The sequence below is a fragment of the Chlamydotis macqueenii genome, chromosome 1 (genome assembly GCF_036417535.1).
Source record: "Chlamydotis macqueenii isolate bChlMac1 chromosome 1, bChlMac1.mat, whole genome shotgun sequence".
NCBI classification, from domain to species: Eukaryota; Metazoa; Chordata; class Aves; order Otidiformes; family Otididae; genus Chlamydotis; species Chlamydotis macqueenii.
Window position 1 is genome coordinate 146,664,587 of NC_141556.1, and position 20,836 is coordinate 146,685,422.

At 43.1% G+C, this 20,836-nt stretch overlaps 1 protein-coding gene across 1 annotated transcript; it reads left to right on the forward strand.

The window, feature by feature from the left end:
* The first annotated feature begins 12,095 nt into the window (after positions 1-12,095).
* NMS (neuromedin S) lies at positions 12,096-19,197 on the forward strand. The gene is made up of 8 exons (XM_086754679.1): positions 12,096-12,162; positions 12,302-12,357; positions 12,748-12,798; positions 13,871-13,930; positions 17,279-17,314; positions 17,773-17,814; positions 18,791-18,821; positions 19,118-19,197. Exons 1-8 carry the CDS (start codon positions 12,096-12,098, stop codon positions 19,195-19,197), a joined length of 423 nt encoding a protein of 140 aa, XP_086610805.1.
* Positions 19,198-20,836: the final 1,639 nt, after the last annotated feature.

Sequence of the window (20,836 nt, forward strand, 5' to 3'; positions counted from 1 at the left end):
TAAACTCTGCAGAAATGAAGCTGAAAATGGTGGAGCAGGGCCCTCTGCATGGTGCCTGGAGGAAGGGGCAACAGTGGAGCAAAGCCACCCCATTTTACAGCTCACTGAACACCGAGGAGCTGGCCGTGGGCGTCTTCCGTATGAAATCAGGTGATGCAACACAAAGGACACCTGACCCTGAAAGATGTGCTCCTGTTACCTGACCCAACGCAAAAACTGTCCTGTAGTCCTCTCATCTGGTCACCAGAATTCATCTGCCCACTGGGAACTGGTAAATTGAGGGGGGGGGGGTGACACAGGGAAATCCCATCTTTCAGGGAAAGAATCAGAATAAATGGCATCCTACAGTCTTGTTGATCAGTCCAAATTGGTCATACAGGCATGCTGCATGGGAAGCCCTTGCTTCCAGCCTTCATCTCTTCTTCCGTCTCTGCATCTTCTTCCCAAGTTGTGTGAGGGATTTCAGTGATGGTCCGTGTAGGGCCACTGTGGGAAATTATCAGCTTAAGAGTGTGGGTTGTGGAGTACCACAGTGTCCCAACTACGGACCGTGCGGTGGCACGTGTGAGGGATATCAGTGATGGTCCGTGTAGGGCCACTGTGGGAAATTACAAGCTGCACGTAGCTGTGGGAACGTGACCTTGGAGAGGGGAGCTAGGAGGGTTGTTATTGAGCAGGATGTTGCTGCTATCCGGGAACCGCTGTTAGCCAGCAGGGCACGTACCTGGCAGGCCTTGCTGCATGTGCTGGCCACGCGTACATCAACACCTGGTCAGTACTCTTCCACTGAATCTGCTCAGGCTATAAACAGAGGTGGCTCAGAGCGGAGGAGAGAGAAAGGACCTAGAGCACACTCTACGAACAGGGGACACCCTGAAGGTGCTGCGCCAACCTCCCTTCTCTGTTCTGATCCCACTGATCATTATCCTCCTGCTCAGCAGTGTCTCCAGCTTAGTCAGGGTGGTAAGACTCTCATAAAGGGAAAACAATACTTTGGTAACTGCTAATGCTAGGAACTGTAACTGCTTATGCTAGTAAATGCTTATGCAAGGCTATAATAGAGCAATAAATACCGTTGTGCTTTTAAATATATGCTAGGTGAACTTTGTGCTTAGGAATCCTACGAAACAGTTACACAAGTATGTTCTGTCCTTTGAGAGACGCACAAACAGGATAATTTTGAGCTCAGTGATGGGAGAGGTGGGAGTCCGAAAATCCACATGAGGAAGAAAACATGACTGAGACATCTAAGTTGGTTTTTAGGCTTTGGGGAGTGTTCCTTGAATTATTCGTCTCCTCTGCTGTAGACTGCTGCAGTTCTTGCCACACAGCACTTCACCCTAGTTCTCCTATGAGGTCTTCTATGGAGAATGTAAGACAAAATTGTCAATTATAGGATTGTCAGAATAGGTAAATACCTAAATAACGTCCCGTCTCTTGAAGCCGATTTGTCATAGAAGACTTCAACTGTAATAAAGTCATGCTCTAAACCCAAATAAAGTCTGTGAGAAGCACAGGGAAAGTTGCTTCAGGGTCAGGCCAACAGTTCAAGACAGGACAAATTCAGAAAAGACAGAATTGTAGTAGACGGTTCTGTCTGCCTCTGTGTGTCTGGTTACCAATTAATGAAAATAATCCAATGGAAGCAGAGTTTAAAATGCTTTCACAGCTAAAAAATATATTTTTTATTTATTAGAGTCCAAATAAAAACTAATACAAGCAAGTTTAAACTAGTGCCTCTTCTAGAACAAGGGAGAAGAAACATAGGTTAGAACACGTAACCATAACTTAACTACTCACCTCAGGTACTTCCCAACCTCTCATTTTATAGTCTACATCACTGTATGGAGCCCTAGTCCAAGACTGACACACTTGCACATGTAACTGGCGTGGTTTCCGATCCTCCTTGCAGGTAGTAGGACTCTGTGTGCAACATCAGATATGTCACTGAATGACCAAGAGGCAGCACTCCTGCCCGTTAGAGGAGAATTTAGTCCCTCTGGTCCATGGCTTTCCAGACTTGACTACCATGGTGCGCTGTGCTGGAGCCTGACCAAGGAAGCCCAAGGACGCTGTTGTTTGTACGTTTGCCATGCCCAGCCCATGGAGCAGAACAGGCTAATGCAAATACATTGACAACGGTACCTTCAGTGCTGTGCTGATGGCTGCTAGCTGCCAGTGCCATAGCAGAAACATAGATCTCACTGTGAACCAGCGGCCAAAAAACAGTAATCAGAAACCCAAGTTCTCTGCCTGACTCTGTGTTTGTACCAGCACCCTGGGACACCACATCCTTGTGCCTCCCTTACTCTACCTGTGAAGTAGAAATGGTGATAGTGATAGTTACCTTGTTGGCAAAGCACACTGGAAATCTGTGGCTGACACCAGTTTGAATATTGCACCAGTGTGAGTCTTGCACAGTCTAGAAAGTTGCTTCTTTCTTCAGGCTGCAGAATTACAACTACAATTGCAGCCACGGACAGGTTTATTAATAAGCGGTCTCCAGCTGTGGAACCAATTCCTGCCAGATTATCAGGCTCAGCCCAAGTATTTTAACCTTTCAAGTATGTTGTTACTGACATGTATAATAATTAATCCAGTATAAAAGGAACCAATTTTCCAAACTAAGCACAGTTAATAAGCTTTGTTGTCAGTAATTGGGCCTGAAAGTGTCTGATGAAGTTGAAGAATGTGTTGCATAGGCAACTGTACATTTGGATTATACAGTTGCTTGTTTAGGCCAACAGGATTCTTGCTACTAATAATACTAAACTGTAGTGGGGTTTAGTGCTTTAAATAGGCAGCAAAGTCAATGTTTGAGTCTGGGTTCTTTTCAATACCTGAGAATTTTTACACTGCCAGAGCAATATAAAGGACAGTTGTCCTGGTGAAAATCACTCTGCTGTCTCTGGGACGTTCTAGAGTGACTACAGCATCCTCAGAGCTACACCGTTGAAACCAATGGAAGTGACACATATTTTTCTCTAAGGACATAGGGCTAAACTGGAAAATTTAGTCTTAATAACATGTTCAATGTTTATGCTGTTAAAAAAAAAGGGTTTATGTCCTAATAACTCTTACATATCTTTATTCCAGGTTTGACATTTCTCCTGGAAGAGACTTACTTGCAAAAGATCTTTTGCAGTTTGGCCAGTCAGGAGGACCAGGTGTGGCCCTGGACACCTGAGCTGCAAGACCACATTCAAGCATTTTAAGAAATTATTATCTGTTAGTGGCAGGCTGTCTTGACTGCCCTCGGTATGAGTTAATTCTAAATAGCATTTGTCAGAATGTTTAAATGAGTCCCTGTCTTGGTCAAGATAAGTAATCATCCATACTGCAGTTTGCATTTGAACACATCCAGCCTAATCACACTGAAGGCATCCTCATTTTCCTTGACGTTCCCAGCTTATCCTTTTCAGCAGAAGCATAGGCTTGCCCATATTGCTAAACTTATGCTGTGGTTTTTTTTTTTGCTCTTTGGTGTTATTTCAGATTTTAATCCAATGCCAATTTCTAGGATTAGTCTTGGTAGCCCTTTTAGTTGTGCTTTGCCTCTGTAAGAGCTGACCTTAAGACAAGTCACCTGTTCAGCATCAAGCACTCAGGAAGAATAAAGCAGCAAATGAGACTTGTTTTCATTTGAAGATTAAGTCCACTTTTTATTTCGGGGTATAAGCAAGTTTTATCTCATGGGAAGTGCCTTGGAAGTTATAAAATCTTTGTATATCTTAACACCATTTGATTGCCTTCTGAGTAGGAGACAAAAAGTTTAGACTGAGGTAAGTAGGTCACTAGCTGAACCATCACATTTACCTCGTATTCTTAAGACACTTAGTCTGAGCTGGTATTTTGAAAGGGAAAACAGCTTTGTGGAGTTTATTAACAGCAATGAGCTGAACATGTTGCCAGGACTGGGCTAGAGTAGCTCAGAACTGCATTTAATTATCAAACCAATGTCAATTAAAATTGAACCCAATAATTCAAAATTAATTATATAGGTCATAAAATGAGTGCAGCCAACAAGCAAATTATCATGTCAATGTAGCAAGATAAGTCAACTCTTTAAACAAAAATCAGAAATAACAATTGAGTTTTAAGTCCCACTTATGGGAATTTTCCAAAGTAGAGAAATTAAGACAATTGACTGAATCAACTAGTATTCGGACCAAGTTACCTTACTTTAAAGTAACTTGCTACCCTCTTTTATCCCGCCTCTTTCCCCACGGCCTGAGTCAGACAGCTGGATTTACCAACTTTCGTTTCTCTCTGTGGCTGGCAGAGTCAAACCGGCAAGCAGCTGAGTCTTAAATTCAGCTGCTGCATCCAGCAAGGGACAAATCAGTTCCAAGCTATTTCCAGGTCACAAAGTTGCTGTGGCACTGCAGGTACAGCTCTCACTGTTGTGTCTGTGACTTAGGCTCCATGAGGGGAAGCTGCACGTGGCCCTGCCGTGCCTCACCACGAGCTGCGAGATTGGCAATGCACAGACACAAAGCACCAGACCTGCTCTGGGCACAGATAAAGAAAGGAGGCAGGTTCTTAAGATTTTTTTTTTTTGTCATTGTTTCCCAAAAGGGAGTGTTGGGTAGAGGCAGCTGTGCTACTCTGAGCCAGTACTTTACCTTGCCAGTGTTTGAGATCACACTCTCAAATGTTAAAAAAACACATAAGGATAACATGCTGTCGTAGTTCAGCCCCGATCGGACCAGACTACGCAGTCTCTCTCTCACTCCCCCCACACTCCGAGAGAATAGGGAGAGAAAATATAAGGAAAAACGGCTCAAGGTTTGAGATAAGGACAGGGAGAAATCCTTAAAGTTACCGTCACGGGCAAAACAGACTCAACTTGGGGAAAACTATTCATTTATTACTACAAACAGCAGGATAATGAGACAGAGAACAAGATAACCTCCCCCCACCCCTCCGTCTTCCCAAGCTTAACATTATCTCTACCAACTTCCCCTCCTGAGTGGCACGGGGGGGGGAAGAGGGAATGGGGGTTGCAGTCAGTTCATCATACGTTGTTTCACACCGCTGCTTCATGGTCGGGGGAAGAACTCCTCACATTCCTCCCCTGCTCCATTGTGGGGTCCCTCCCACGGGCCACAGTCCTTTGTGGAACTGCTCCGGCGTGGGTCATCTCTTCCACGGGTGCAGTCTCTCCAGAACAGCTGTCCCAGCGGGCCCTCCATGGGCCACAGCTGCCTTCAGGCATCCACCTCCCCCGGTATGGGGTCCTTCACGGGCTCCAAGTGGATCTCTGCTCCTCCGTGGACCTCCATGGGCTGCAGGGGGACAACCTGCTCCACCATGGTCGTCACCACAGGCTGCAGGGGAATCTTGGCCAGGAGCCGCATTACTCCTCCCCCTCCTTCTGAACTGACCTTGGCGTCTGCAGCCGTTCCTCACAACAGGCTGGTAGATGTCTCTCAGGATCATTTTTACATCTCATTCACTTCTCATCTCCTCTCCACTTCTTGCAGCCGGGCTGGACCGAGTCGGGCCCAGTCGGCTGCCTGGCGAGAGGCCAGAGGGTGAGGCCTGCAAGGCCCATGAGGCCTGCGCCTCCCCCTCTGCGCCTCTGCCCCCGCTCAGCTTCTTCACATCTTCTCTTCTCTCTCTTTTTTTTTCTGTTTTCCCCTTCTTAAATACGTTATCGCAGAGGCGTTATCACGGGACATTCTGCTACCAATTGGCTCGGCCTTGGCCAGCAGCAGGTCCGCCCTAGGCCCGGCCGAGTCCACTGAACAAAGGGGAGCGACTTCTAGCAGTTTCCTACAGAAGCTACCACCTTAGGCCCCCCCTTACTAACAAAACCACGACACATGCTAAGCAGAAGACACAATTCCTGACCGATGTGATACCAGCAGTGCTGCTGTAGCAAGACTTGGGAGAGCTGTTGTCTTCTTCTTGGTTATCATCTTTTTAGAAAAGTGACCCATTTTGGGGCAAGCAGAAGCACCTGACGGAGGATTGAGGGGTAAGAAGAGAAAAAGAAAGGTGGGGGGAGGCACAGGCACAGAGCCTGAGTCCCATTTGCTAGTGAATGCATGCAGGATCAAAGTGTTTTATATTAAGTGGAACAGCTTTCACAGGGATGTTGGGTGCTTCAAATAATTTATAACTTCCTGGTTGGGGCTGGCTCTTGGGAGGTGGCAGATGTGATATCTATCAGGAGGAATTTGAACATTTGTTTCTCATATCCCAGTAGCTCAATAATTAACTAGGAATAGCACCACTCTTGTGAAGGCAAGAAAAAAATGTTTGTGCCAGAAGTTCTACGAGATGTAAGTCAAGAAGGGTGATCATAAAACAACAGGCGTCACTCTACAATCTGAACTCAGGAAGGCAAGTCTGTGAAAGTTGGGACTTCACAGCTCTTCTTGGCATGTCCTCCTGGCCAAGGCAGTGCGAAGGCAGCCTGTGCTCTGGCCACAGGGAATCACTCCCCAGGACCCATGTCCTCCTGCACGGTGCAGCCCCTGTGCTTTGGTGTGTGGTTCTCTGGGTGCGTGGTCCTCGACTAAGAGTAATTTTGGAGTTATTTATGTCTGATTTATTGTTTGACAACTCTTTTTCTAGACATTTATGTCTAACACTGGCTCTGGATCTTTGACTGGAAACTCTGGTCCCTATTTGGCTCAGCAGTGGCTCAGCAGAGACCAAAGTGAGCAGAAGGGCTCGTTCCAGTGGTCTGGAGTTCTTGGAGGCATGAACTCCTCCCCTGAGCAGGGAGAGCCCTCTTAAATCAAGGTTTGGCCTACATGGAGTAAATAAACTTAAGAAGATAATGTGTAAATAGGGTGTTAATGCAGCCAAAGTCTGTAAGACAGCGTCCTTAATTCTATGCCTATAAGAAAAGCCACTGTGCTTCTGCAAACAGACCTTTGGGAAAGGACAATTTAAAAAACTGCATTCAAATTTACCTGAGGAGAGATTAAAAGGTTTGAAGAGACATTCAACTGTGAAACAGAGAGCTCCCTTTGAAGGAAAGCCTGCCTTTGTTTTGCTCGTGACTCTTCTGGCCAGCTGCTTGCAGGCAGACCAGGCAGATCTTTTGCAATCCATCCCAGTGAATGGATCATATGTACTCTGTGCACAAAGGGCTCTGGGGCTCAAGTGTGTGCAGAAACACCCCGAAGGGGTGCAATGCATTTCTCAATAGAGGCTATAGGGGAGGCATCACTACTGACAGGCTATTCTGGACCCGAATCCAAAGAGTATAAAGAGACTTAATATTAACAGCTCTCAGTTTATTGCTGTTTGCCAGACTCAGGAGTGGCCACTTCCATGAAACTTACAGTTCCAGTATTTTCAGGCCAATAAAATGCTTTAAAAGCTAAAAAGCTTTTGCTTTTTGCTACAGTAAAGAGTTTGCTGAGTAATGTAATCTAATGAGATAAGAAAATACTCAGGCCAATGAGTCCAGGCATAACCACTTTGGCCAAAGGGGAGAATGAAAGTTAGCCCAAGTCTTACAGCTGTCAGGAGTCAGAAGACATACAAGAGTTCACAGAAATAAAATGTAACATGTCTGGGAAGCAATCAGTTCATTTTCAATGCCAGTAAAACTCTGTATAAATACATTCGACCTCAAACAGAGTGAGAAAATTAATTGCTTTCATATTAAATTAGTCAAATTACAATAAAAATACAGATATCTTCAACAATAACTATAAGTGACAGTGTTTGACTACTTACCCATTTTGAATGGCACTCAACTTAGGTCTCTGACAAGAGTAAGTGCTGCTAAATATGGCTAAGGGAAGTAACGCTTTGGGTTAAACTCCTTGCTCCTCGCTCAGTGATAGATGCTTAGCTTGGAGTGTCCGGAGCCCTGAGCTCCCAGTTACTTACACACACAGCTTTCTAGATGTGCTGTTTCTGTGCGTGGTCTTCAACTCAGGCAGCTGATGAGCAGTATCACCAACAGAGGGTTGGTAGCTCATGTGATGTTGGAATGGATTCATGTCATCTGGTGGTTTCTTCTCTCTGGCTGGTGGGTTTAGAGTGAGTGGCATTCGAGGAAACTCGATCAGGTAGTAAAAATGGTCTAGAATCGGTTCTGCCTTTAGCCAGCTCTTGGCAAGGAAAACATTTACAATAACATATTCTCTTCACATATACTAAGGGAGACTTACGTTTTGGGTATCTGCCAGAAATCTGAGATGTATGGTATATATATATTAGCCTATATCCTTTACTCTACTAATCAGTGTAAGGTATCCGTTACCACACATTGTGGTAATCCCTCTATAACCACAAAATTATGATTTACATATTACTACACTCAAATAAAATTAAAGCTACCAATTAAATAATTCAGATCTAGAAGGCGTGGATGAACGAGTGTCGGCATTATAATTTGGCTATTAAAATCAGATCTATTCAGCTGTCAATGCTAAGTATATGTCAGCCACTCCAGTATTTGATGAGGAGACCACCTGGAAATTTCTGATAAGGCACAACCTAAGAAGTCAGGAACAAATTGTTCTGGATACATCCTTGATGAAAACCCAACCATAGAAATTGATTGAGTTATCCCACCGGTTGCCTAAGCGGAACAGCATACTGCTTCCCTGTCTGACTGAGGAAGCACCAAATAAAATTAAGCCAAGTGAAAGTTCCAGATTGAAGATCTTTTAAAATGCCTCCAAGCGTACTGATTGTAATGAACTTTCAGCCCAGTATAACCCATTGCCACAGTACTGTTTCCATACAGTACAACCTGGTAAGTGTAAATTGCTTCATTTCAGATGAATTTCCACTTCTCTGGCTGAACGCAGCAGACATAAAATCACGTTTATCTAAGAAATTAGCCAAGAAACTATCCAAAAGAATGGAGACATTCAGATTCCTGGTCTAGTTCCATAACTTCCCTATTAGCACCTGTCCTCCATTTTGATGTTCTTCGTTAGCATCTTGTCTTTGAACTCCAGCTGTACAAGGCATGCTTTTACTGATTCCCTTGAAATATTTACTTGCTGCCCTAGTGAATTTTAAGACTATGGCTTTATATCTGTAAAGTATAGCAATCCAACCACAAACAAAAGAATGAAATTAACTATTCTGTACTTATTTGACATTCCAACAATGAAATCAACACCTATACTAAAAAATAGACTAGATGTCTATTTTATAAGAGTGTGATTTTTATTCCACAGTCTTTTTTAACAACAGGAATTCAATGGCCAGGGAGTGCTGGTGAGAGGAAAATTTGGCCCCACAGCTCTCAGCGCCAAGTAGAGCCTTGCCCACGTACAAACAAAAAAATGAGGCAAAGTCTCACCGTTTGGACTGCTTGTCTGTGCTGGAAAGGCAAATGTGTGTTAATGAAAACCACAGTAAACCAGCCCATCATAAGCAGACACTGTCATATATAATACAAGATGAGCAGGCTTTGTGGCAGATTTGCCTAATAAATACCCTCCAACTTCTACAGCCTTTCTCATCTTTCCAAATGGGTCATGGGTGAGGTACAGAAAGCCCTCAGAGCAGGATGGGGCTTGATCCCAAGCACCGCTGAGCTGCAGAGGGTGAGAGGTGTGCGGGAGCAGAAGCAGTCAGTAGGGATGCACTCAGGAACTGCACGGTGGTGACGTTTTGCCGACTGTCCTCGCCGTCGGTGATTACCCACTGATTTCATTGCAGAGATCATTTACAAAAAAGAATCTAGCCCTTCACCCTTATGCCTATCGAAGCCAAATTTTCTTCTTATTCTTCATTTATCAATCACAGCATGTTTTAATCTAAAATTATGGGTGCCATAATATTGCTGTTGTATATGCCAAGTCTCCTGACTCACCATAAAAAAACTCTGATTTCTCATTGACCCTCCACCAAAATTTCATTTTTAATTCATTTGTGAATCACTGTGGGAACTGAAACTCTGAAGCTATTTCCCTCTCTGCATGCAGGACCTTACAGCAGGCATTTAATTTGTGCAGTAAAAGTATGGCTCATTACTGTGGCTTGGTGCCGATACATCCATGGGCAGAGCTGCGCTTTAGCTAACACCTGTGAAATGAAATGTACAGCAGCAGAAGAAAGTTCTGATTTAAGAAAGGAGAATGTGTTCATAATATGACACATTCAGCTATTTGAAATTTTACTTTTAAACACTTTTCCCCATTCTTCCCTCGTATTGCACAGTCACTGATAAAATACTATTTTCAGTTTGGTAATAAGTTGTACTGATATTTTTTAATGGAACTTCTACGACTTAATTTTAAGCTCATCTTTAAGTATAAGCCTCACTTGAAGCAAATGAATAACTCCACAGGCTTCATGGGACAAATATGTAGGCGAACTTTGCCAAAGGAAAGCCCAAGGTACATTTAGGGTACTCACTGGGAAAGGGTGAAATAAAGCAGCAAATCCTGCCTTGGGTGTGGGAAGGAGGAAGGAGAGGTTCGGGCAGCATGCAGTATTTTGCTTCAAGGAGGGGTAAGTTTTACCTACCCAGCATGATCACACACACCCCTTTCCCTATGCTATTGCAAAAAATTCATGCTCCTAAACTCAGGCATAGGTAAGTACTTTGAAAGGGGCTATTACTTAACAGGCTGTGTGGTACGGAAGTGGGATTTTTGGCAGATAATGAGAAGCCTGAGGAAGAAAGCAGCAGACTCTACCTTCCTTACCAGACAGGGAAAGCCAGAGAACCACCTCCCATTACAGTGAATAATCACGAGCAAATTGGTAGCCATTTAATAGTGTTCTACTCTAAAACATAGCAAATAATTAGTATTTAAAAGTAGCAGTATCTAATATGCTAGTATTCCAAAAGATAGTAACAAGCACTGAGTGTGGAATGGCTCTCTAAGATCCCATGTTTGTGTAGCACTGGAATGATTTGGGTGCAAAATCTGCGATAAGCATAGCAACAGAAACAATGCTGATGAACCATACCTACTATGAAATGAAATAAGAAGTGGATGGCTTTCCTTATTTCACATGAAGGCAAATATAATCAGATGGGCCAGGACTTGTTTGATACGGAAGTTCACATCCCTTCTAATTAGAAGGGAAACTTTTGTTTCCCAAGCTGCCACAAAGAAAAGTATTTTCCAAAGGCTCAGTAAGCTCTACTACAAAACTGAATTTTCTGTTTAAAATTAAAATCCTAGCAGCTCCATCGCTTCTTCTTGCACAGCCTCTTCTTTCTTTCCTTTTGCAGTTTAATCCTAGTTGGCAACTAAGCACCACGCAGCTGCTCGCTCACCCTCCGAGGTGGGATGGGGGAGAAAATCAGAAAGAAAGGAAAACTCCTGGGTTGAGATAGACAGTTTACCAGGAAGCAAAGGAGACAATAATGATAATATAAGTATTAATAATGATAATAATAATAATTTTAAAATTAATGACAATAGAATATACCAAACAAATGGTGCACAATTTCTCACCGCTCGACGTGATGACTCATACAACTCGTCCTGAGCAGTGATCATGGAAGGGAACTGAGAGTGATCTTGGAATGATCCTGCAAGAGCGAGTGAGAGAGCTGCCCACCAGCCAGCCCCCCTTATATACTGAGCAGGACGTCTATGGTATGGACTACTCCCTTCGTCCAGTTTGGGTCAGCTGTACTGGCTATACCCCTCCCAGCTTCCTGCACCTGCACGTTACCAAAACTTGGGATGCTGAGTAAAGTCATTGATCTCTTTAGCAACAACTGATAACATCAGTGTACTATCAGCACCAAATCCCACGCTAAATCCAAAACACATCAGCTGCTGGGAAGAAAGCTATCCCCATACCAGCCGAAACCGGGACAGCATCCCTCCCTCCTTCCTTTCTGCCACCTCTCCTAGAAAACCGGCTTTGACGGAGGTTTCCAAAGGGCGGAGGGGGCCCAACCCAGCACCCCGGCAGCTTCCCGCGGGCAGGGGTTTCTCGGTCACGGCCGGACGGGCCAGGGCGGCGGCGGTGGGGGGGGGGACGTCGTGCCCGGCGGCGGGAGTGGGCGCGGGTGCGGGCGGGGTACGCGGAGCCGCCCCGGCGCCCATTGGCCGGGCAGCGGCCCGGGGTCGGAGCGGCCCCATAAAAGCGGCCCCGTCCGGCCGCCCACCCGCTGCCGCCGCTGCCCCGCCATGTCCCCGTCCGTCCTGCCTTGGCTGCTCGCCGCCGGCTGCCTCTGCGCCCTCCGACCGGGCTCAGGTACGTGTGTTCCCCCTCAGTGAGGGGAACACGAGCGAATCCCCCAAAATTTGGACAAAGTCGTCTCCCCTCGAGGGGCGCCGTCAGGGCTGGGCTCCGCGGCATCCCCGCATAGCCATGCATCCCTCTTCCCCCGCAGGGTTCCCTCAGCCTTTCTCGCGCTACAGGGACGGCGTGGACATGCCCAAAAGCCAGGTATGTCCCTCTTGGTCCCCCTCCGGCCACCCTCGGTCCTGCTTGGTGGAGGGATAGGGCAGAGCCGGTCCAGTCCGGGCTGGACGGGGGAGGGCGGTGAGTGAGAAATGAGACTCGCCCAGGCCAGGGAAATGCGGTAGGAAACTGGGAACGGACTGGAAACACGCTCTGAAATCCTTGGGTTGGATGGTAAAGGGAGCAGGGAGGCTGAACCCCTTTGCCCGGGGAGGGAGATGGGACAGGGATGGCTGGGGATGTGCAGAACAGAGTACCTGGGCCAGCAAAAGCCAGGGAGGGCTAATAACCAGCCAGTCCTTACTCCCCGAGCTGAAATGCATGTCCCAAGGTATGAAAGCCCTGCTGTTAATGTCTAATCTTTACTTTTCAAAGCAACTGGCACTGTGTTTCAGTCAGTGGATGGAACTGTCTGATCAACCCCAGGTACGTTGACTTTGATAATCTCTTTGATCTGCTGGGACTTGCTTTCAGATGTACTAATTGCCCCATGTAACCCTCAGCATCAGTGGCTGCAGGTGGCAGAGCCTCCTCTGGAGAGCTGGTGGCTCTGGAGAGCAGGGCAAGTTTGCTGGTGTATGCACTTTCCTCTCTGCAGAGCTAACTCACACCTAGAGAAAGAAAAAGTGGTTTTCTTCCCATCATCGTGGTAGCTAGCACTGAAGCAAGAAGCACTGGTCAGTGCTGTAGGAGTTACAGAAGGGTCCTGCCTAGTGCCGGCTCTGCGGGTGGACAGTGCTCGGAGGAGAGGGGTGCTTGGAGGAGGTTTCACAGCTCCTTTCTGCTGTGGTGTCTCTGGCTCAGAGCTTGCCAACACTTTAGACTACTGTGTAACTGAAAAACCAGCCCCACTGCATTTAATAATGACCCCAAGGCTCGTTTTCAAAGGGGAGAGAAAAATCTTTGTAGCAGTTATCTGGGAACTTTAATAATTTTGTGCTGATTTTTTTTTTTTCCTTTTGGAAATCTTTTACTTTTATAAACCAAGACTGCTGGAAAATAGTTTCCAGAGCCAGTTGTTCAGGTGTCTTATGTTTTACTTCCTTTGGAGCTGTAGTTATTTCTTGTCTAATGTGATGGCATGCATCAGCAAATTCTTGTCCTGTGGTAGTGAGTATGGGACAATATATTTCAGTATATGCTTAAAGATTATTCTACTGATTGACTGAAATGCTTACAGATGAAATTGAGCGTAGACTAAATACACCAGAACCCAGACCTAGTTGTAAAACACTTAGCATAGGAACATATTTTTTAAATATAAGTGGCTGATTTAGGTCTCTTCATAGCACAGGACTATATTGATATCATTAGTAGTATTGTGTATATTCTCCTTGTACAAAAAAAAACAAAAACATTTTTTCAGCTCATTGTAGCTTCAGTAAAGCTTGCCCTGCTCTGAGTGGTTTTCATGGAATCGTGTTCAATTTACACTGCACTGAGATTGGGATCAAGCCTGTTCTCAGTGAATGTATTAAGGTGCTTTTTGGTTTTACAGATCTCCAGCAGTGTTTTGGATCTTTGCTATTCCATATTCAACAGCATGCACACAAATGAGGTAAGGTATAATTGCTTATTTTACTTTAAAGCATCCCCTCTCTCCTTAAACTTAAAAAGCAACCCCTCCAAAACCAACTTCTTGACATTTCTCTGCAAGCAATGTATAATCTAATATCACGATGGTTTAGGTAGATGTAGGGGAGTATATAAAGTTTTTCTTCTCCTTAGTAGTTTTCATGTAATTCTTAACTCCATTAAATTACATGTCAAATTGCTGGTTTTCACCAATTCAGAGCTCAAGAACCAAAATATTCACTTGCAGCTGGGGTCAGTGTTTTAACCTGAAGAATGTTGATAAAAACACTCTGATATGAGTTGTTATTAGTGAGACTGAGGACACTGTCTGGCTTTCCAAGTCTCGTTAGTCTTGTTAATGTGCAGATGCAGGAAACTGGGTAAAAGACACAATAATTGACCTAAACTGGCCAAAGAGTATTCCATGCCATAAATGTCATGCTCAGTACATAAGTGAGGGTTGCCCATGGAAGGGGGCATCCATTTGGGTATCTTTGGCATCCATATTCCACCTTATCTCTCTTGCTTGCTGCCATCGTTCCCTCCACCTTGCTGGCTTGCTCTCCCTGACTTTGCTTGCTGCTCAGTGTTGTTTCCGTGATCGTTGCTCGGGGTGGGCTGGGTCAGTCACTTGGACATCAGATGGTGAGAAATCGTACATTGTTCACTTTGTATATTTTGTATATATTAATATCCTTATATTCAGTTATTACTGTAGTTTTCCTTTGCTATTTCAGTAAACTGTTTTTATCTCAACCCATGAGTTTTCCTTTCTTCCTGATTTCTCTCCTTCATCCTGTTGGGTAGGGGGGAGGGTAGGTGAGAAATTGTGTGGTAACTTGGGCTAAACCACTACACCCTCACTTTTGAATAATACAGAGTTAAATATGCTAAAAATATTTGCAACTTTAGACCAACAGTGTACTTAAGCTCATGTTGAACATGGAGGCTTATAAGTGGCTTTACTGATTTTAAATACTCCACTTGAGCTTGATTTTTTTTTTTGTATTTGAGTCGGTTACAAAATAGTAAGTTGAAGAGTTATTGAGTACAACTCTTCCTCATTCTTGCAGTTGTATTAGGACCTAGCTCAATGTCAGTTCTGCTTTACATCACTTTTTTATTATCACCATTTTATTAAGAGCCTGTCTGATAAAATTCGCTCAGCCCCTGAGTATGTTAAAAAGGCAAATTTACTTGTGGAGTTTGAGTTGTCTTTTTTTTTTTTTTTTTTTCCAAATAACAAGTAGAGCCTTCAGGACAATAATAGAAAGTATTTTGACATGTTTTCCAATATATCTTCTTCAGTGTCTTTAGCTTATTACGATTCCAAGCATGCTTTCCTAAAGCAGCCATAAAACTACACAATACAGAAGTTAATGGTATAAAAAATTCTAGCATTTCAGTCTTAAAAGCCTAATAATATACGAGTCAGTACTGAACTCAGAATACTCCTGCAGCTTAGCTGATAAGGACATCCAGAATCGTCAGGTAACTTTGAATGAAGCCATATTCCTAGTTACTATTTTAGTTACTAACTTGGTAAAAAATTCACCCTCTTATATGTCCTCAAGATTAGGAGCCGGATCTCATACAATATCCATTCAAGAGATACGACTAGTGTTAGCTACCTATCTGCAATATGATTTCTCAGTGTGTTCTGATTAAGTGGCAGATCAAATCTAAGTGTGAGATATGGAAAAAGAGCTACACAAAAGGTACAAATTTTTACTCAGCTAGTCAGATCACTTAAAGTTATACTTTCTCAGCCCATGAGGAATCTGAAAAGATACTGCTAACATGAGTCTGTATGTAGTGCATGCAGTGAAACAGTTACAAAATCCTGCTGATTTCAACTGGACTTCAACTTTCTGCATGAACCAATATTTGTGTGGATTTTAAAAAAAAAAAACTTATTCAGAGTCATAGATTATGTAGAGAAGGTAGATGGCGTTTCAGGAGGAGGAGTGATGCCTCAGCACTATGAAAGGCAAAGTCAATGGCAATTTTAGCATTATTGGGACTTGAACTCCATTTGGGGAACCTAAAATCTTTTGGGAGAGATAACAGACTAGTTTCAGTGTCTGATCTTGGGTAAGTGTTGCAGATGGCGCTTTCAAAGGAATAAAAAAGAACTAAATATCTAAACCTAGCTACGTTGCAATCACCTCCATGACAGTTTGAAATTTCCATCCCAAAGTCAAGACAAAACACTGTTTAGAAGCTCTCATTCTACTATGTTTCTTCCACACAGTGAATGATCATCTTTTATAAATTAGCTAGGTTATTTGAAACTGCAGGCTAAGTCATAAGTCTGTCTTTAATTGGTATATAATAATAATCTCAGAACAAAACTAGTGTTCACAGTATCTGTTGTTGTAGTCTCCTCCTTTGCATCCTTTAAATCACCTTGATCAAGCAAACACCTTTTTCTTCCATAGTATTTCTTAGCCCTGTAAGTTGATGTCAATTACACTATAAATCATTGCCTTGAGGCTTGGACCAAGAACAGTTTAACGAGAGGGGAAAGTCTCATACCCTGAATACTGATTCCCTCCTCCTTGCTTGTATATTTTGTCTTTTAAAATTCCTTCTCTCCAGTTTCACATCCCCATACTTTTCCTGAGTTCTCCCCTGTCTTCACATCCTTTCTTATTGTATGTGCTGTTTTTTCAAGCCCACCCCAGGCAATCAAACCCTTTCACTGATGTAGCTGTGGCTGCAGCACACAGAGCTATCCCCTACTGGGATCACACAGGCAGGCAGCTGTACTGCGGGCAGGAGGGCTCCCAAACCAGATGTACCAGACTGCAGGTTCAGGGCTGTGTTAGACTCTGAGCTGAGGCTGCTCCCATGAAGTCATGGGGAAGTTTCTGTTCCCTGATGTAAGGCTGAGTGGAAAAGATGAGCAATTTCCTGAAGAATAAAGAGTGCAGGGGAAGGCTTAAAACCAGCAATCATGCCTGGGTTAAAACCCAGGGCAGGCTGAAAGGTGGAGAGCAGCCACAGTTTAACAAGGTAAGAGCTGTCAGTACAACTCAAGCCTGAGGAATGGGGCTGCTGCATCCACTCTGCTTCACCCCCCAGTGCTTTGCTGTACAGGGAGGAAAGCATGTTGAATGATGGTAACGAATGGGGTAACATGGGTTAAGGCAAGATTTAAACTCAATCTTTAAAAAGATCTGTTTGCTGTTCTTGTATCTGTCTGTGATATGTGTAATAGTCTCTCCCTTCTTGCTTGGAGCAGAGCGATCTCCTCAGTGAGGGAGGATTACTGTAACAAACAAAAGAAATGACAGCATCTTGATTAACTTACACTGTCCACTTGCAGGAATCAGGGATTTCTACTGCGGAGTTTACAAAGAAGGTACGTAAATGTGAAGACAAGCAAATAGCAAGGGATGGGGAAGTATGGCTCTTTCCTTGTTTGTTTTTTTTTCGCTGCTGGTTTTTAAAGCCAGCTTGGGTTTTTTTTTTTTTTCAGTGGTTGGGAAGTGAGCTGTGCTGACCCTGCTCCTGCAAAGTAATCCACCATGTGTAAAGCTGTTCTACATTTTTCTAAAGCCTGTGAATCTTTAATTGTGATAATTTAGTATATTTACACTAGACAGAATGGATAGTCCTTGACAATACCCTTTGGGTATTAATTTTTAAGCAGCATTCCAGATGAATGGGCATTGGGGACCATGAATGTCTTGTTGTTTGCATGTTGCTGAAAAAGGCCCTGAATTATTGATATTCTGGTGGAATGACACTTAAATTTGTGAACGCATCTATGGAACTGAGTTTAAAGTATTTTGTTATTGTTTGTGCTTTGTTTTACAGGATAATCATGGGACTCTGGGACGGCCTTTTTTCCTTTTCAGGGTATCTGAATCTCTTACTGTTTGAAGATTCTGAATCACAGACAATGTTATATATCCGTAGACAAGCAGCTGTTTCCTTTGCAAATTCTTGCTGCACTTGTTTTGCGTAGAGGCCAGATATCCCTTGCTTGAAAGCTTAGGGAGGCATTTGCTTAAAAGCTCTAATTTGACTAAAAGATGACAAGATAATGAGACTTGGGGTAGTAATGGATTAAACACCCTTTTATTTGAAGGGGTGACTCTGCAAATGTTTTTATCTTGAGCCAAATCATCCAAAGACAAGTAGTACGTGGCTTGTATCTCTGAGGTTGCCAAGGTGCACTGATACTAAATTGAATGGATAAAACATGTACATGAGCTGAATGTCCACTTGGTCTGAAAGATCTGGCCAGTAAATGATAGGACACTGCATAACAGGGTGAAAAGCCAAAGCAAAATTACCGATATAACTTCTCTTGTGTTTTTCACCCCTTGACTTGCTGAGCTGTGGTAAAGCCTAATGCAGAATATGCTGGTTTAGACTCACTGTATGTTTAACACTAAACTAGTTTTTAGGAGTATCTTCAACACCTTTTAAAAAAAGCTAAAGTAGGTTGTAGCAGGTAACTAGAGTCCAAATTCAGCTGTCATTTACTTTTTAGCTCACTTCAAGTGTATCCAGCCAGGTACCTTCAGTGCTGGTATTTAATGCTCTTTTAGGCATCTACATAATACTTCAACAGACTGGGACAAAGACCCTTAAGAACAATTAAAGCCAGACTGTTCAGATGTTTGGAGAGAGGCTGAATGAATATTTATTGGATTCAAAGGCAAAACGTACCCTGCATGGATCCCCTGATATTTGGCATGTTGTCCTTTTAAAGGAGATCTTACTGTAGTCTTATGTACTCTCTGCATGACGGGAGATATATTTTGTTGTGCTGATAAGTCTGGCATCTGATATTTCTGCACAACCATTTAATTATTAAATTTTTCAGCCTCGAAATGGAAGAACCATTGAAGGCAGTGGTAAGTAAGCATCCAAAAGTGACAAGATTTTGTTCTGTTTTTATCAGTGATGATCCTTGTGACAGAAAGAGTTACTGAGAAATATTACAAATCTAGTACAAACCTGGATAACCACATGGATGTTTCACATGGTCACTAGGAGGTGTCTGGACAGAAATGCTTTTTTTTTGTTTTTGTTCAGACTTGGTGTACGCTCTTGACAAAAGGACTGTTTTCTTCTGTTTAAGGTTTAGAACAGAGGAGCTTTCATCCTCTGCAAAATGATAAAATGGTACAGAAATAAAATTTAAAAACAGAGGGTGTAAGTTGTACTTGGAACATAAAAGCTAGGCTCCTCTCTGTTCCAAGACACCTCCAGTCACCTAATCCTACATGAGAGCCCACTAATACAGATCTCTGTATGCAGGTGGGAGTCATCCTCACATCAGAATTAGGACCTATTTTGGAGTGAACACTAACTAGAAAGAGTAGAGGTGGGGATGTAGGGAAGGAAGGCAGTGGGATCCAATAATAGTACCTAGCACTTGCATATTCATCTTTGAAAGTGTCTATTAAAGGTCTTAGTGAGCTTTAATGGGAAAGAGACAAGACAGTCAATGTATGTCTCTATTCTTCCAATGTTTTACTTCACATCAAAAAATCACCCTTTTCTGATAAAAGATCACAATTTTCTGTTTGCATATAAGAATTCCAGCTGTTGACTGAAAGGGTTGGGGATTTTGGGGGGGACAAGACAGAAGGATAAGAAAGAAAACACAAGCGAAGAATACTTTTGCTTTATTTTCAGGCTTAAGAAGTTTCAGAAAGAAAGGAACAAAAAACTTGGGACAGTGTTGTAAAGCAGCATTATTACTTGCTTGTTCTGGTCTTAGGTGCTGCCCTGGGCATCTGTTGCTTCTCATAGATGAAAGGAAGCAAGGAGCTAGATGGATCTCTGGTTTGAGCTGATGCAGCTGTTCTTGTGGTGTTAGGAAAAGGTTTCATAGCTATGAAACGTGTAGGGGGCAAGTAGTGCTGCCCAGATCTGTTTAAAAAAAATGGAAGCATGAGCTGACAGCTACTAAGACAAGCCAAACAGAGACCCTGTAGCTTTTGGGCAAAACAGTTCAAAAATCAGAGTGAAGTTTCTTCACAGAACTCAATGTGAAACACTCCGATGTTAGTAGAATTGCTATACTGTCAAACAGATCTAATTAAACAGCTAGTGTAGAAGTGACTAATCTGTAATGATGCCCTAGCCTTATATATATATAGCAGTAAATTTTATCCACAGCCAACTCAGCTGTGAGATGCACCCCATGCTTTAAAGGACAGTGGAGTTGGGACCTGGTACAAAGAACTATGTGAGGAGGGAGGACTCATGTTTCCTACAAATAACAGACCTAGGCAGTTATCCAAAATCCCACACTCATCCATCTTAATCTGGTTCTGGAATTTGAAGCTTTTTGACTTTGGGAAAGATCAGACATACATAACTGAATACAAAGTTGTAGTCAGATCAACATCACAACATAAAATATGATATTGTGTTAATTTGTTTCAGAGTACCTTGGAGTATGAAGTTCATGGGTCAATTTACCAGCTTGATGACTTGGTCTGTACACACAGAAGAAACTTCCTGCTGCACTGGTTGTCTATTATGTGACTCAGTTGTCTGGAATTTGCTGTTCCATGTAATAAACTTGCAATCATTAATTCTTGTCTTTCTTTTTTTTTTAATTGAAGGAGGTACAAGATTTCATTGGATTATAAAGTAGCATTGCCTGGTTCCAACTGTATTTGAAGGAAATAAATCATCTGAATATCTGATTTTTCAAATCAAACTGTGTTTTATATTATGTCTTTAGTAGAGTCATGAATGATAAGCTTGCCCTTTTCACTAGATACTGTATTTCCCCAGCACTTCAGAATATGCATCCCAAACAGCACAATAAGATAAGGGGGCTGGACTAGATGACCTTTGAAGGTCCCTTCCAACCTTAACCATTCTAAGATTCTATATTAAAATAATCATG

What these genes read in the sequence shown, in the direction of transcription:
- NMS (XM_086754679.1), top strand. Translation starts at nt 12,096, where the DNA reads ATGTCCCCGTCCGTCCTGCCTTGGCTGCTCGCCGCCGGCTGCCTCTGC. An exon ending in TGGACATGCCCAAAAGCCAG is followed by an intron (nt 12,358 to 12,747) that starts GTATGTCCCTCT and finishes TACTTTTCAAAG; the next exon opens with CAACTGGCACTGTGTTTCAG. An exon ending in GGCCTTTTTTCCTTTTCAGG is followed by an intron (nt 17,815 to 18,790) that starts GTATCTGAATCT and finishes TAAATTTTTCAG; the next exon opens with CCTCGAAATGGAAGAACCAT.